The 18112-nt window shown below is 35.7% G+C and overlaps 1 protein-coding gene across 3 annotated transcripts in view; it reads left to right on the top strand.

Annotated features, from left to right (window-relative positions):
• Positions 1-18112, top strand: part of DTHD1 (death domain containing 1) — an 80909-nt gene that overhangs the window by 11394 nt on the left and 51403 nt on the right. For all 3 annotated transcript variants that reach the window (XR_012131771.1, XM_073237746.1, XM_037003049.2), the window contains exons 6-7: positions 12964-13128; positions 14818-15107. Coding sequence is in view for 2 of the 3 variants with exons in the window: in XM_073237746.1 (XP_073093847.1) it covers positions 12964-13128; positions 14818-15107 (455 nt within the window). In the remaining variant the exon portion in view is untranslated. The remainder of the gene's footprint in view (positions 1-12963; positions 13129-14817; positions 15108-18112) is intronic.

The raw sequence follows: 18112 nt of genomic DNA, 5'->3' as shown, positions 1-18112 counted from the left end.
AACTCAGTAACATTAAGAACGTGTGTAGGTACATACACCTACCCAGTGATGCAACCTTGGTGTGGACTCACATACCTCTATTTCTAATCATAACTGTATACAGCTATCATTTATTTAGTTTGAGGCTGCAAGGCAAGAAATAGAGAAGTGGATTATTTGTTCTTTCCCACTACATTTGCAATTTAGAAAGCTGGCAATAGCAGAATGTTGGGTTGTGGCTGGGAGAAGTCAAACTTTCCCTACTGTTAGATAAGTGAGAGGCAACATAGAAATATAGACATGATGATCCAATTATACATACTTTTATTACTTGGGATATACATATATACATATAGAGAGAGGGAGAGAGAGAAAGAGATCCTGAATGGCAATTTAATTAATCCATGATCCTGTATATCATGGAGCTTCCAATTTAAATTGGAGAAATATCTTGGAGCTTCCAATTTAAAAAGTATCAGTCTAATAGATTAAGATATTCACTTTTAAATACCCCCTAAAATAACTATATATATGTACACACACATAAATACACATGCACACACACACATAAATAGATAGATAGATATAAAGATATGAACCCTAATGATTGATTCTGACTGGTAACCTGATGCTAGAATCTAATATTTCTTAGTGTCTACAGGGAGAATGGCAAAAGATTAATACAAATAATTTATGACTAACATGTACTTTATCTAATAAATTAAAACAGCTTCATTTGCCCTAAAGATGGTGGGGAAAAAAAATTTCCCTGTCTCTGATTGCCTAATCCCATAGTCTACATATACCAATGAGAATACAAATTAATCCCTGGAATAGACAGATATTGTTTTGGAAGTGATAGTGTTCCTTTGCCCCCTACCCCTTTGCTATATTTCTGCACCCCTCAGAAAGAACAGAGCAGAATGTAGACAGAAATTGGAGGCAGCCTATTGTATTGTCAAAAATGAAATTCCTACAAGTATAGGGATAAAGGTAGAGGCAATAAGAGCCCTAATAGAAATACATACTAAGGGTGGTACATTTTCATACACTTAATCCATTCAAAACATTGGAAATCCAGTTAGTACAGGAAGGAGGAAGTAACGCCGCAGTACAGATGAATTCTACTCATTAAAAGTAACTGGACACTGAAAATTGGTTTAGAAATTATGCACATGGATCTGCCTTCGAGATCTGGGAAAGAGATTCAAACAGCCACCAAACCGAAAGGGGTGGATGAATGTTCCTTTAAGGATAAGAAGATAAAATCTTACATGGTATCATAAGGAAAAAAACAAGTCAACACAAATCAATACTAAGATTTCAAAAGAAGCACAAAAACAACAAACAACAAACTATAGAAATAAGGAAAGAAAGCAACATCCTGGTGATGCACAGAAATTTTAATAATGAAAATAATTCGAATTTAGAAACTTGTGAGTTTCATAGTATCCAGTAAGCAAAACTTACAAGAAACAAAAAGCTATCAGGATAGACCAGCAAAAGACAAAAGGACAACAGAAAGAAATATAAAAATAACAAACAGATGAAAAGGGACCAAGGTAGGATAAGAAATTATTTGAAGTGATGTGACCTAATAATTATAGGTACCATCAAAACAGAGAGCAAAAAACCCATAAAAGGAGCAATAATCAAAGACACAGTTGAATTGAATTTTCTTATATTGATTAAAACCTTGAATTAGAAAGTGCTGATTGACCACCAGACAAAATTTATGGTGGAAAAAACCCCATACTTAGACAAAACATGGAAAACTGAAATGTACTTTTTCAATAAAACATACTTCTATAAGCATCCATTCAGCAGGAACAAATTAAGTAAAAAGGAATAAAATGAGTCTAGCCTCAGTCTCACTTCTTGCAGCACTAAATATCAAGGGGGAAAAATGGGCTAAAACCTTCGAAGTTTTGAAGTAAAGATGTTGTGGAATTAGGGTTTTCACCAAACAAGGAGTTTTTTTTTTAATATAACAACTCTCAAAAATGTAACACTCACATGTTATTAACAAAATAAACAAATAATATTAATAAACTCATTTGAGAAAGTAAAGTTTAACAGATTAAGGGAACTCATTACTTTTAAAAATCTGGTATTGAATATAATACAAACCAAAAAGAAAAAGGAAAAAGGGAATGTTCTATATGGCGAAGATAACAGAAAACAAGAAAAGAGCATGGTGATATTAAAGGAAAAAAATAAAATCATCAGGTAAATAAATATAAATGGGTTAAACAATTTATATTGTCCATTTTACTGTTACTTTTTAATATTTTTAATAGTTTGTATGATGTATTTGAGGTGATTTTCTTAGATTTATCACATATTTTACCAATTTTCCTATCAGTTGTTTAAATAAACTCTTCATTTTAATCATTGTAATTGTCATTTTCAAAAGGCTCTTGCTGTATTTTAAAGTTCTTTCTTTTTCCAAGCTGCTCTGTTTTTTCACTATGCTTTCTACTTCTCCCTTTGTTCCTTTAATGATTGTAAACATACTCATATATGGTCTCCTACGCGTTATTCTAACATCTGTCTATTAGCATGATGCTTATTACAGTATCTGTTATATTGGTGTGGTCTAGTTCACTGTCTATTATTCTAATTCTGTTATATGAATTCATTTGCAAGTATTAATTGTAATTTTTAAAAATCAAACCACCTATTCTCCCTTCCTTCCCCCCAGAGCAGCTTTTGTGTGTTTCTTTGTTGCTTTCTTGAGCTGATGTGCAAAGAGATTTTGTTTGTTTTTGTTGTTTCTGGTTTCATGGCCAATGCTACCCTTTTGGGATTCCAGTTTTATGACTGAGTTCTTCCAGCTAACAACTGGAGGCTGTATCTAATGCGTTCTGAGTGCACAGTAAACTCCAGCCCCCACACACCTGGCATGTGTGCCTGGCTCGGGGCAGGCAGTGGGGGTGGGGGTAGAGGGGTGGCTGATTAGGCTAGGAGTATCCATGGTATCAGTTCCTCATGTTCCAGAGGGATGGAAGAGAATTCTAGCTTTTCATTCTTTTTTGGTTGTTTACAGATTTAGGGGGTTTTCTTTCCAGCTTCTGTGCTCCTATAACCTATTGGGTGTTTGGGTGAGAGACATTTTGTCCAGCATTCCATGTAGTGGGAAAATAGCCATTTGTCATAAACTCAATTTGCCAAAGTGCCGATTTCTTTTTTTCTTCTCCACTTTTTGGCTTGGTCCATGATCTGTCTGCTGGGAAATCTCTCTTCTATCATGTTTAGGTGAAGAACCCTCATTCATGCTCTGAATCTTTCCGTATCTGTGAAGACATTCTAAGAACTCCAGGAAGGATTAGTTGCTCTTCTCTTTGTGTCAGACTCATTCTTTCTCTTTGTGTCAGCCTCATTCTTTGTGTACATGATTTATTACACTGTCATATGTTATTAAATTCACTTTTCCATTTATCATCACTCAGCACAATTACTGCATAGTAGGTGCTTAATAAATGTTGGGTGAATTAACCTAGTGAGTAAAAATTGTGGAAATGTAAATTCTATTACAAATTCCTCTACACTTTCTGACACTGCTAAATTGTTATTATAATATGTTCTGCTCTTGTTAGTGCTAAATATAGTAGATGCAGTTTCTCTATCCAGTAAAGCATAAAAGAATCAAATGAGAACCTATAGCAAGTGTTTATTTAATATTCTTACTTCAAAGGTGAACGTTGAACGTTTTCTGTGAGAATAGATACACAATGAGCAATTCATGCCTCATTAAAATAAAAAAGATAAAAACTAGTTGAGGCCAAAGCACAGTCTGAGTATGAAGAATTAAAAGTCTTTATTGAATTGTTTCTTCATATCTGAATGATTACTGGGGGGAAAAAATAACAGCTTTTTAATTCTGAGCCAGAGATTTATTGACAGTAAAGAAAAGGGAAATTTCTGAAATAGAAACTTATTCCCTAGATATACAAGAAATATTTTAGAGAGTTAGATGGGAAAATATTTTTGCTAATTAAAAAAATGCCATTTCTACATAATGGCATTTGTTTTAAGATTATCTTGCTCAAATGTAATCTGTGAGCCACACTCAAGAGATTTAAAATATTAATAACATATGTGTCATATCACACAATAATAAAATGGGCAAACTGGTAAAGTTACCACATAGTGCTCTTTGTCCTGGTTCTAAAATACTTCTCTCTTCTGAAATTAAAAAAAAAAAAAAGTTCTTTATTGTCTTATAAATTTTAAAGGTTTGAATTTCAGATATATCTTCAATCTATCTAATTATCTTTTGCAACAGTGTGAGGTAACAGTTTAATTTTTTCCCATGTGGATAACATATTTTCCCAGGATCATTTAGTGAGTGGTTTTCTTTATGAAATAATCTGCTCTATCTTCTCTGTCATACAACAAATGACTTTCTTCTGGCCTTTGCATTGTTAATCTTTGTATCAAGTTTTGAACCAATCTAATCTGTTTTAGTAATCACAGCTCTATAATAAATCAGTATCTGACAGGTAAATCACGTATTCTTCTTCAAGAGAACTTTGTTTTTCCCTTGAAATTTTCTCATTCATGTAAACAATAGAATCAGTCTGTCAAGGTCCATAGAACAAACTGTGTTGGGGTTTTGATTGTGATTTCCTTTGTCCTATAGGTGAATTGGGGAGAAAATGACATCTTTACCATATTGGATATTTTAATCTATTATTGTAATATATGTTTCTATTTGTGTGGCTCTCTAATGTCTTAATTAAGTGTCATAAGAGTCTCTATACATGTGCTACACTTGCTTTATTAGATTTATTCCTAGATACTTTATAATTTAGGCTGCTATTATAAACAGTGTTTCATTTTTTTGTTTTCTATTTGTTGGTAGATAGATATCCATACAGAGAGAAAGAGAGTGAGAGAGGGTGAGTGGGATTTTCTACAACAGAAGCCAGCCACCTTTGTAAACCCTTTCATTATATCGAGTATGTTTTTGAGAATCCCTTCATGTTTTCTAGGTAAACTCTTACATCATCTTCAAGTAATGCCAGTCTTGTTTTTCCTCCCAGTCACCACATTTAAGTCCTTAACCCATTTTGACTTAACTTTGGTATATGGTTTTTGAGAGGAGACCAATTACATTTTTCTGTATGTGGTTATCCAGTTTTCCCAAAACCATTTAGCAAATAGAGTATCCTTTTCCCATTGTGTGTTTCCATCATCTGTGTCAAAGTTCAGCTGATGACAGATAATGTGAATTTTTTTTCTAGGTTCTCTATGCTGTTACGTTGGTCTACATGTTCTTCTGTTTTGTTCTGCTTTGTTTTAGATGCTGGTCCCAACTGTTTTGATTATTCTAGCTTTGTAATATTTTTTTTTAAATCAGGACATGTGAGGCTTGCAGCTTTGTCCTTGTTCAAGATTGCTTTGGCTACACAAGCTTTTTTGGTTCTATATGTATTTTAGAATTGCTTTTCCTATTTTTGTGAAGAATGTCACTGGGATTTTGACAGGGATTGGAAGGAATCTATAGATCACTTTGGATAGTATGGATGTTTCAATAATTTCAACTCTTCCAACCCATGAGCAGGGGATGCCTTTCTGTTTGTCTGTGCCTACTCCCTGAAATTGAATTTTTCTGGGTGTTTTGGTTATCTATTCCTGCATATCAGATGATTGCAAACTACAGCCATTTTATTATTTGTCATGATTCTGTGGATTGTTTGGGGTCTCAGCTGGATGATTCTTCTGTTGATCTTGCTTGGGGTCTGTTATGCATTGCAGTAAGATGGTGTCTGAGGGTGGCCTTATTTACATGTCTGGAGTCTTGGCAGTAATAGCTGGAAGATGGGTACAGCTGGTATGCAGAAACGGTTGGGCCTCATTCCCTATGTGGTCCCAAGGCCTCTTTCTTTCCACCTGAGCTTTCTGTCAGATGGATTTTCCAGAGACTAGCTGGACAACTTACATGGAGCATCAGGACTTCTAAAAGTATAAAACAGATGCTGCCAGGCTTTCTAAATTCTTAAACCTGGAATTACCAGATCACCACTTCTGTAACATTCTTTTGGCTAACCAGTCACAGAGCCGGCTCTGGTTTAATGTGGGAGAGCATTACATAAAGGCATGAATATTGAGACATAAAGTTGGTGTCTTTGGAGACCAGCTACCACACTGGCTAAGATTCTAAATTCACAAAAATTTTGTTTTCTTATTTCTTTGGGGATATTATGCCACTGCTTATTGATTTTATTACTGATGTTGTAAAGACCACAGTGAATTTCATTTTCATAATTTTATGGATGATCTGCTTTATCTTGTTGGCTGCATTTAAGATCTTTCCTTTGTACTTCTCATTCTGCATTTTTCTGTGTCTCTAGATGTGAATTTAAAAATCTTTCTCTGAATGCAATATATTCTGCTTCCTGAATAGTAGATTTAGATGTTTTCACATTTCTGAAAAACTCTTGTGTTTTCTAGTTAAATATTGCCTCTCCTCTATTTTAGCCACTATGCCCTTCTGGATTTCCCATTAGATAGATATTAGGTCATCTCTCTCTAGAAGTCATAATTCTTTTCTTCTCTTTTATGGTTTCCATCTCTCTTCTTCTGGTGCTATGTTCTGTGTAATTTCTTCATATTCCAGTTCAAACACCACAAACATCATACACTTTTAAAATCTACTTTTAAAATCTATCATTGAGTTCTTGTTTTCAACAATTATGTGTTTTATATCTTAAGGTTCTATTTAGCTTTTCTTCAAATCTCCCTAATCATTCTTGATAGTCTCTTGGGGCCTGCTTATTTTCATGATTCTGCCTTTTATCCAGTTAAATTTTTCATATAGAGTTGTTTTCATTCTTTATCTACTAACTCTGACTCCTGCAGTCTTTTAGGGTATTGCTTGTTGTCCCTCTGACTGTCTTTCATGGTGTTTATCCCCTAATTTGTTCAGGGACTTTTGTTTGTGAGCAGCTGTACATGAGAATTTTGCCAGCATGAATGGAGCAGCCTTCCTCAGATGGCATTTGCTTCTGTCTCTGTCGAGAATCACGTGCTACTTACCTGGAACTATTTTTAGCTTCCTCAAGTGTCTTGCTCATGGTCTCAAGTTTAACCTTTTACGGATGGGATCCCAAGGTCACAATTTTTTGTTCTGCTCACTTGATAATCACTTACAGTTTATTCTCTTGCATCTATATTATTGGAAAGGAATTTCTTCTCAAAAGATGTCCATCATTCCTGTCTGGTTGTGCCCTCATCTTCAATCTTGGCTTCACACATGTTGTGGAGGAAAATTTGGGACTTTCTTTTAAGATTCTTCCTGCTTATACAAGCCAAAACATGTATTAAAAAGCATGCTTATCTGAATCTTTTTGTTTGGCATTAGGGAGGGTTCTAATGCCTTAGAGTTCTTATTCTCAGATTTGTTATTTATAATCCTGTATTTTGTATATTAAGTTTATAATATTTTAGAGATTCAATCTAAAATAAATGGTCATTTTATTTATTTGTCAGCTTTTTAATGTATAATTGACAAAGGAAATTATAAGATATTTAAAGTATACAACTTGGTGACATAATATATGTATAGTTTGTGAAAGGATTCCTTTCACCTAGTTAACACATTAGTCACTGCACAAATTTATCTTTTGAAAACTTCTTACTCTCTTGGGAAATTCTTTTATATATTCTACTCAGCAAATTTCAATTATATAAGGCTGTAATCAACTATAGTCACCATGTTTTACATAAAGAAATGGTAATTTTATCAATAGTAAAATTACACATGCCTCTTTTTCCTTTGTCCTGATCATTCTATTGTCAACACAGATTAATCTCATTTAGTATCGTGAAATGGTTTCAGCAAAATTTTGAAACAAATGCTTACTGAGCAAATGTGATTTTCACATTTACTAAACTTGGAGGTACTGGAAATATTTTAAATTTATTATGTACCATTGTACTTATGAGCATGTATTGCTACCTGTGGATTGGAAAGTGAGGTAAGGAAGACTAATTTTTATTTTTCAAATCAAAAAGAAACTGTAACCCAAAATAGCCAACATAATATTGAAGGAGAAGAACACAGTAGGAAGACTGACACTACCTGACTTCAAGACATATGATAAAGCTACAGTAATCAAGACAGTATGGTAGTGGAGGAATAACAGACAGATCAATAAAACAGAATAGAGAGCCCAGAAATAGATCCACATAAATACAGTAAGCTGATCTTTGACAAAGGAGCAAAGGCAATACAATGGAGCAAAGAGAGTCCCTTCAACAAATGCTGCTGGAATAATTGACATCCACCTGCAAAAAGTGAATCTAGACACAGACCTTATACCCTTCACAAAAATTGACTCAAAATATATTATAGACATAAATGTAAACTGTATAACTATAAAACGCTTAGAAAACAACATAGATGAAAATAAAAGTGATTCTGGGTATGGTGGTGACTTTTTCAATACAACACCAAAGGCACAATCCATGAAAGAAATGATTGATATGCTGGGCGTCATAAAATTAAAAGGCTTTTCTACTCTGGGAAATACAATGTTCAGAGAATGAGAAGATGAGCCACAGACTGGGAAAAATTATTTGTAAAAGACATATCTGATAAAGGACTGTTATCCAAAATATAGAAAGAATTCTTAAAACTCAACAGTAAGAAAACAAAAAACCTGCCTAAAAAATGACCTGAAGACCTTAATTTAACAAAGACCTCACCAAAGAAGATGAACAGTTGGCAAATAAGCAAATAAGCATATGAAATGATGCTCCACATCCTACGTCATCAGTGAGATGCAACTTAAACCAACAAGATACCAGTACATACCTACTAGAATGGCCAAAATCCAGAACTTACAATTTAAAATGCTGGTGAGGATGTGGAGCAGCAGTAATTCTCATTCATTGCTGCTGGAAATGCCAGATAGTACAGCCACTTCAGAAAACAGTTTGTTGGTTTCTTACAAAACTAAACATATTCTTCCCATATGATCCAGCATGAGCACTCCTTGGTATTTACCCAAAGATGGTGAAAGCATGTCCACACAAAATCCTACACATGGATGTTATAGATGCTTTATTCATAACTGTCAAAACCTGGAGGCAACCAAGATGTCCTTCAGTAGGTGAATGGATAAATAACAGCCATACAATAGAATATTATCCAACACGCAAAAGAAAGGAGCTATCAAGTCACAAAAAGACATGGAGGAATCTTAAATGCATGTTGCTGAGTGAAAGAAGCCAACGCAAAAAGGCCACATGCTGTGTGATACATACTGAATGACTTCCTGGAAAAGGCAAAACTATGGAGACAGTAAAAAGATCAGTGGCTGCCAGGGATTGGGGTGGGGGAGGCAGCATCCAGAGGATTTTTCTAGTGATGAAAATACTCTGTATGATACTATAATGGGGGATACATGTCTTTATATATTTGTCCAAACCCACAGAATGAACAATACAAAAGATGTACCCTAATGTAAACTATGGACTGTGGATAGATTATGGATTATGATGTGTGTCAATGCAGGTTCAACATGTAGTCAGTGACCCACTCTGGTGGGGGTTACTGATAATGGAGGAGGCTGTGCACATGTGCAGGCAGGAGATACATGGCAAACATCCGTACCATCCTCTCTAAAACTGCCCTAAAATATAAAGTTAAGGAAAAAAAACCTATCCTTGAAAAGTTCCCAGTAATATCTATTTCTACTTGCAGGGACAAAACACTGATGTATCTTGAAATAGATCTTTTTTAACTTGTGAAAAATCTTCTGAGTATCTTTTAATTGTGTGGCATTAAGGCATTTATCTGGAAAAGATGCATCAGGTCACTGTTAAACCTGAGAAAGGCAGCCTGGAGTGGGCACCTATTGCTTTGTTTACCCAGGCACTTTATTTTTGGGGAATTGTACCACAAATTCTGGAAACTGTCCTTTCTATCTACATGGACTAAATGGGAATTTTCACATTCTTCAATGTCCTTTCTCATTTTAATTAAGCACTTGACCTAAAATGAGCCAATTATAATTCCTTTAATGCCTAGAATTTTGGATATGGGAATAGTCTTGGACTCAAAAAATAGCAAGGTCAATTATTCTTGAATGAACAAGTTGACTTAATAAAGGTTGATTATGTTTTATGGAACTTTTAATACATCAAAATGTTATTATGTTTTGTGGAGTATGACTGATTACCATTCAATGCAAGGCAATGCTGGTTGTCAACGTTTGTTAATAGTATATATAAAAGGAAGAGTTTATTTCCAGAGTTGTTTACAAATAACTGGGATAAATAAGAATGCACTAAATAATTTGATTTCAATATTATGTGTATCTATTAACATGGCAAAGTCTAAATTTGAGGTAATGGATGCATTAAGCAACCTTATTATGGTAATCATTTCACAATATATACATATGTTAAATCATCATGTTGTACACTTTAAACTTACACAATATTATATGTCAATTATATCTCAATAATGCTGGAAAAAATGAAATCTAAATTTTATCTTTCCACCATTAAGGGCTATTTTGACTTTAAGTGACCAAAAAGCAAACCTAAAATTTTTAAGAAAAAAAGGAATTCTTTGGTCCTTATAAATAGAAAACTGAAGATACATTTATCTTTTCATTTTTCTGGAGCCAAAAATACCCAGTCTCCCTCTTCTTCCCTTCCTGCCTCCCTCTGTGCCAAATCCATTCACTGACATGCTTGTGCCTCATGCTGGCAACATGGTTACATCTGCATAATTCCAAGTTCAGTGGAAAAAAGAAAACTTCTTTTTCCTATGAATATACTTAAAGGCCTTGAGTCTTACTTTCACTCTAAGTCTGTCACAAACCCATCACTGAACAGAACACTGGGACCAGAACACAGATCTATTATACATGGCAGGCTAGATTAATTTACAGCATGCTAAAAGCAAAACCCTAAAATCTCAAGGACTGATGCCAACAGTCTTTATATCTTACATATGCCATGTTGCCTCAAAGGCAGGCAGGCTGTCGCTTGGCCATCCTCACGTGAAGACTCAGGCTGAAAGGAAACCACTATCCGGTTGCTGTCATGGTGGCAGAAGAAAGAGCTTTGGTAGATCCACATTAGCAATTAAATACGTGGTCTTCAAGGGACACATCTTTCCTTCGTTCATTATTCATTAACCAGAACTAGTCACATGGCCCCATTCAACTTCTAGGAGACAGGAAGTACAATCCTATCAGGTGGTCAGAATGGGGGGAAGTTGGATTTTTGACAAATAGGACCAGTGAATGCCAAATGCACTATTTGTTCAGCTTATACACCCATCTGGGATCTGGGAGAAGGGTCAGGCCCACTATAGTTGAGAACCCCACTACAGTGTTAGAAAATTTAGTCTATTGGTAGAAAAAAGTAAAAGTTTGTCATCAGAAAAAAAAATTCATATTATCGTTCATTAAGTCAGGTTCTAGGGAATGACTGAAGTTTTGGATTCAGTATGAATATATCTTCCTATGTTAATAAATTATTAACTACTCAGCATAACAAAATTTACTGTATTTGTGGTTATAAATGAAAAGCCAAAAACGAAATCTTATTTTTCCATCTCTGCTCCTTATTTGAATCTGGTTGATCCCCTGAAGGAATCAATCAAGTCTAACATTTTCAGATATACAGTTTAAATTGTTCAATTCCTAATTTATGGATCATAGATTAGCCTGTGAAGTAAGGTGGCTTTAAACCCATGACTAATTCTCTTCACACAAAAGACGTGTGATTCACACTTGGGTCTGTATTCTTACTACCAGCCAGAGCGGCTTTGTCCCCTTGTGGGTTGTAGTGTCATTAGACCAAGTTCTTTTTTTTTTTTTTCACCCCTCCAAGATGTTCAATAGCAAGGGTTTTTCTTACATTCATTGTGAGGAACAGATATCCATTTAAGTGAAGTCAAGAAAAGAGGAGTTTATTATAAGGCTACTCCATCTCTAGGACTACATGGATTCTTTTATCTTGATTTTCTCTTTCCTCTCTTAGACTCTGTTCTATTTTTCCTTTCTTAATAATTTCTCTGTTTATTAATTTGTATATCCCAGGGCACTGCAGCCACAGGATAATGACAAGTTCTGAGCTCTAGGCCTTTTACTTAGTTAAATTCCCAAAAAAAAGATCAAATTGGCTGAATGTTGGAAATTGGTCTTCTGTGAATCAAATCAGCTTTTGTCACATGACACATACAGCTGTTTCTTTCAGGACCTTTGGGTGGGACAGGTTAACTGAGAAGGAGAAATATACATGAAAGCTAACTGGTTATGCCTGCTTTAGGAATTATCAGGATGAGAATATTAGTACCATTTATGTTAACTACAATTTAAGTGCTTTACACATACCAGCTCATTTAATCCTACATGTAGATACTATTAGTACTCTCATAATATATATAAGAAAACTGAGATTCAGAGAAAACAAATAAGTTGTTCATGGTTGTACAGTTAGTGAGAGGCAGAGACCTGAAAGATCTGAAAGTAGCTAGTGTTGCTCCAGAGTCAGTGGTCTCACTTCTTATGCTCTACACGAACTCTTAGATATCCTAAAGCATTTTGATTTACACCAGTAAGTTTATTAAGGTTTTGGGTGTTTCTGTAACTCTTTTGCCAGTAATCAAATGCTTCTCTTTCTCCAAAGCTCATCTCAAATATCAGCATTTTCACTTTGCAAGCTTCCCTGAGCACCCTCCTTTCACTGCTAAAGTACCCTGTACATTCCCTTAATCACTATACATATCACCTTGTCCTGTAATTGCATAATACTGTAGTACTGTGATCTTCTGTAGAGCAAGCACCATATATTTCTTATCTTTGTATTCCTGGTGCATAGCATAATTGCTGTCATCTAGTATACAGTTAATGAATTGTTATTGGATTATTAACTTAATGAAAGAATGAAGGCATTAAATATGATTTATGTTATATAAATTTTCCCAATTTCTCTTATGCTACCACTATATAGGACCAAAAGTGCTTCAATACGAAAACCTGGGAACAATGCCTGTGATTCTTTGAAATTACTGGGATTCAGAAGCCGAGACAGTGATTGGTTCGGGCTTGATGATGTTGTGGTGAGAACCGTGCAGAGTGGCTTGATATCGTTTGAACTGTGTGAACATTTAGAGAGGTAATACAATAGTAAACTACAAAAGTTAGTGTCATTACATCTTGATGATTTATTACTGAGGTTTACTGAAATGGAATCGTAGGATTAAACTTTTATTCCTCAAATAGGAACATGAATAGTTCTTTAGGGTGTGCTTAAGATGCAAACCAGAATTGACATAAGTATGCTATCTATAATTTCACTCTTGATAGTTTAATAAGTGCTTTTGGAAACCACTCATAACAGATTTATTTCTACAGGTTTCTTCCAATTCCAAAATAGTGTTAAAATAGCACCTTCTTTTATGAAATTCCATGGAGTTAGTAATTAAGTGTTCATATTATGCTGATCTTGTAACTGTGTATATATAAACTGAATTGATTATTTCAGTGTCCTCATTTTGCTTTCTCATTTCCATGTTTTCTAGACAGCTCATTATGAGAAAAGTTTTAGACAGTTTTAAGCTTCATGCGTAGACATTCAAAGTGAGGGCAAACATATGTCTAAAAATAGACTTTATTTCAAAATGGAAGATCTTAAGTCTGCAGTTATCTTGGGCCAGAAACAGAAGCTAAGATAGGCAAGCAAATGGTTTATTAGAGAGGGTTCTCAGGTGAATTCTGTAAGGGAGTGAAAGACGCAAGTAGGGCAAGGGAAGAAAATGGGAAAACTTCCAGTTTCAACTGAAGTTTTACCTCAGCCTGGTATCTCAGGGGTGCTCTGGACTGTGAATACTAGGGAGGCTGGCTTTGCAGCCAAACATTAGTCAGTCTGTATCCGTGGGTGCTGGGATACTCTTGGTGAAAGGCCCCTGGGGCAGTTCTCTGGAGAAAAGTTGGGCAATGGGTGGTCCAGCTAGGAGCAGGTGTCTGTGTTAGTTTGTCACACTACCAGAACCAAGTACCACAAACAGCATGGTTTATACAACAGAAATTAGTCTCAGAGTTCCAGAGGCTGGAAGTCTAAAATTAAGGTGTTAGCAAAGTTCATTTCTTCTGAGCACTGTGAGGGAAAGATCTGTCTCAGGCTTCCCTCCTTGGCTTGTAGGTGCCTGTTCTTGGCCTCACATGGCATTCTCTCAGTATGTGTATATCTGTGACCAAATTTCACCTTTTTATGACATTAGTCATATTGCATTAGGATGGATGTCAATGACCTACATTAACTTGATTACCTGGGTAAAGATCCTACATCCATATAAAGTCACTTTCTGCAGTACTAGGGTTAGGCTTCCAACATACAAATTTGTCCCTTCAACCCATAAACAGGGTCTCTCATATCAATTCTTACCACCTAATGACATAGATGAATGTTTCAATCCCCACTTCATTATGACATATATTCTGTGTTCTTTTGGTAGTAGATGGATTATCTTGCTAATATTTCTCTCCTATATTTTGCAGTAATATTCTTCAGTAGAAGTACTTGAAATATGATTTAAAATATGCTGTCATATTTACAAGTGATCTGGGACTAGATGATTTCTTTGTCTATGAACAACTGTTTTAGAACTTGGTCTACTTTGAGCTGGTTTCCTGAGTGCCAACAGTTTCATTAAAGTCATCTGTGAGTCTCACCAGTTGGTCACCAGAATGCTTGTTTTTAAAGGATGTTTGGATGATAACAGCTCTTTCCTTGGGTGTTACTAATTATCGGTGATGCATTTGAGGTCGCGTTTTCCCTATGTCACACCTCCTGTCTTCCATGCAGGCTCATCGTGCTTCGGCTTTCCTCTGCTGTGGACAACAGCCACTTGGTGTCTTTTGTGAAGTCTCTAGAGGAAGCCATGCTCAGTACTACTGCCTGCATTGTGCTATATCACCACAAAGACAATCCACACAAAATAGTTCTTTTGGTGGTGCCTTCGAAAGAATTAAACCATGTGCTTAGGAACTTGCGTCTGGAAGCATTCAGCGGTCCTCCAGAGCCATCGCGCCATTTCCAAGTAAAAGAAGGAGAACAACTTCTTTTAAGATTTGCTGGAAACATATTTGCTTCAAGTAAGTATAAGGATATTTTGTATATTCTATGGTCTATAAGCCACACATTTCAGGAGGTCACTAAACTTGTATTAAGGAAAACAGAGAACTTTGGAAGGCTTTTGAAAAGTAGGAAGAAAAAAAGACTTATTTACTTCTTCCTTTCCAGGCTTTTCTCTTATTAGGGGATGCATGTGCCCCTTATAGGCAGACTTCAAGGGAAATTCTTTTAGGAATAGTCTTCTCCATGATTTCCAAATGAATCCAAGCTAAGACCATCTCTTTCCTACACAAACACACTTGCTTCCTAAATGCTCTTCTGCCTCCACCATTAGCCACATGAAACCTATTTCCACACAGTCATGACAATGATCTTTAATTAAATCATACTTTATTATGCCCCTGATTAGAACCTTCTAATTACCTTCTATTCCCAGCTCGTTACAATGTCCTACAAAGAATCCAACCTGGGGTCAGTGGACTCCAAAGAGATACATGGATAGAACTATATTCTCATATATTTGTCTTATTTATAATTCCATTTATTATATTTTGAACATTTAAAAGACTCCTGGGAAGGAATCAATAGGTTTCACCCAACTCCAAAGGGCCCATGGCATAAAAGTATTTAAAAACCTTTGATCTAGATTATGTACCCCTCTTATTTCTCATTCTCTTATCTATCTAGAGCGTTTTTGTTTCCATTATAAATCCTACCACAGTTTGAAACTATTTTACTTATTTATTGGTTTACTTCCTTTTTACTCATATGTTTTGTTCTTCACTGGAATACAAATTTCATGAGGGCAATGATTATCTCTCTCTTGCTACATACTCCTACGTCTAGAATAGTGCCTGGCACATCAAAGGCTTTCAATACATATGTGTACATGAAAATGCTGAGAAAAACAAACAAGGCAAATGAATATGCTATGTGGCAGGAGAGGTGAGAGAAGTGAGGGAATGAATGAGAAGAGATAAAAGGAGATGAGAGAAAGGGGAGCACAGAGTAAACAGCTATGTGAGAAAGGAGATAAAGAGAACTTCACGAGAGTTGCCGTTGCAATGCTTTCTTTTTTTTTTTTAGAAATTTTTTTTTTTTTGAGAGGGCATCTCTCATATTTATTGATCAAATGGTTGTTAACAACAATAAAATTCAGTATAGGGGGGTGAATGCTCAATGTACACAATCATTAATCCATCTCAAGTCTAATTCTCGTCAGTCTCCAATCTTCTGAAGCATAACGAACAAGTTCTTACATGGTGAACAAATTCTTAGATAGTGAATAAATTTTTACATGGTGAACAGTACAAGGGCATTCATCACAGAAACTTTCGGTTTTGATCATGCATTATGACCTATAAACAATCAGGTCAAATATGAATATTCTTTTGATTTTTGTACTTGATTTATATGTTGATCCCACATTTCTCCCTTTATTATTATTATTATTTTTATTTTTAATAAAATGCTGAAGTGATAGGTAGATGCAAGATAAAGGTAGAAAACATAGCTTAGTGCTGTAAGAGGGCAAATGTAGATGATCAGATGATCAGGTGTGTGCCTATGGACTAAGTATTAATCCAGGCTAGACAAGGGCAGCAAAACATCCACGGATGCAGAAGATTTCTCTCAAAGCAGGGGGGGTGAGGTTCTGAGCCTCACCTCTGTTGATCCCCAAATTCTCACCTGATGCCCCCCCTGCGACTGTGCCTGTCTTAGGTTGTTCCTCCCTTGAGGAATCTTACCCGTCTCTGGCTAACCAGTCATCTTCCGGGGCCATACAGGGAAATGTAAAGTTGGTAAGTGAGAGAGAAGCCATATTGTTTGAAAAGGTTAGCTTTTTACTTCTTTGCAGATTTATGCCCTGTGGCTTCTATGCCCAGCACTTGTCTCGAGGTATCTTTACCACCTGGAGGAATTATGATACTCGGTAAATTCGATATGAGGCACGAATTCTATTTAAGGGTTGTAATTAGGAAGAAAGAAGAAAAGCTATAGATGTAGCATATGGAAGGAAACATGGGAGGATTGATTATTTCTTTGACATATCTTCTTGTAGAGTACCTTAAGTATGTATAGGTTTTAAACTACTAACTAATTTGCACACACATATTAACATAATAGGAATACGGTGACATAAACAAAGCAAATCTGTAATTACCATCCATCTCCAGTGAAGCCAAGAAAACCATTTAGGCACCCTAGGCATTTGTGAAAATTTGTCTATGATATGATGGATATTGTTCAACTGTACTTGAACAGTCTGAGAGAAGTCAGACAAATTAAAGCAGCCCATTTCTGGGATCTGTTCACATCCCATATGTTCTTTTAACCTTAGATAGTCTATAGTCATAAGATTTTGGAGTGCTACAACTTGCACCCCTCCCAACTCCTGGTTGAGTTCCAACAGTACAGATCCAGTCAAATTTGTTGTCTCATTGTATGCACATGCCAGCCTAGACATCTCCCTCCTCATTCCTATGGCAAGTCCAGGAGATGGTGGGCTGGATGCAGCCACAACCGCAGCATCGTCCGGATCCCTGTGGAGGCTTTTTGATGATCATCCCCCGGCACAAGTCCTCCAGAGAGTGCTGATGCCGGAAGCTCCTCCTCATATCGTATCTTAGTTCATTTTCTGGGTATCCAAGCTAGGCCTTGATCTTCTGCATAGAAACAAACAGACCCTTTGCCCACACTTTGACATGCCCTCTATACCACTGTGCAGAACTCATTGGAGGTCAGCACACAGTAACTGCTTTTCTTTTTTTTTTTTAAGAGAAAGGAATATTATCAGAAAAGAGTATCTCCATAGCTGATCATCTGACACCCTTTAAGTGATCAACATTAAGGATATTTAAAGCATGTGTTGATCTTTGATTTACTAATAGTTTTATCCTATCAAGGAGTAATCCCCCTTTTCTTTCTTTCTTTCTTTCTTTCTTTCTTTCTTTTTTTTTTTTTTAATTTTTAATCTACACTTACATGAAGAATACTATGTTTACTATGCTCTCCCCTATATCAG

This window comes from Manis javanica, chromosome 5, assembly GCF_040802235.1.
Source record: "Manis javanica isolate MJ-LG chromosome 5, MJ_LKY, whole genome shotgun sequence".
Taxonomy (NCBI): domain Eukaryota; kingdom Metazoa; phylum Chordata; class Mammalia; order Pholidota; family Manidae; genus Manis; species Manis javanica.
This window is presented reverse-complemented; position numbering and strand designations above follow the sequence as displayed.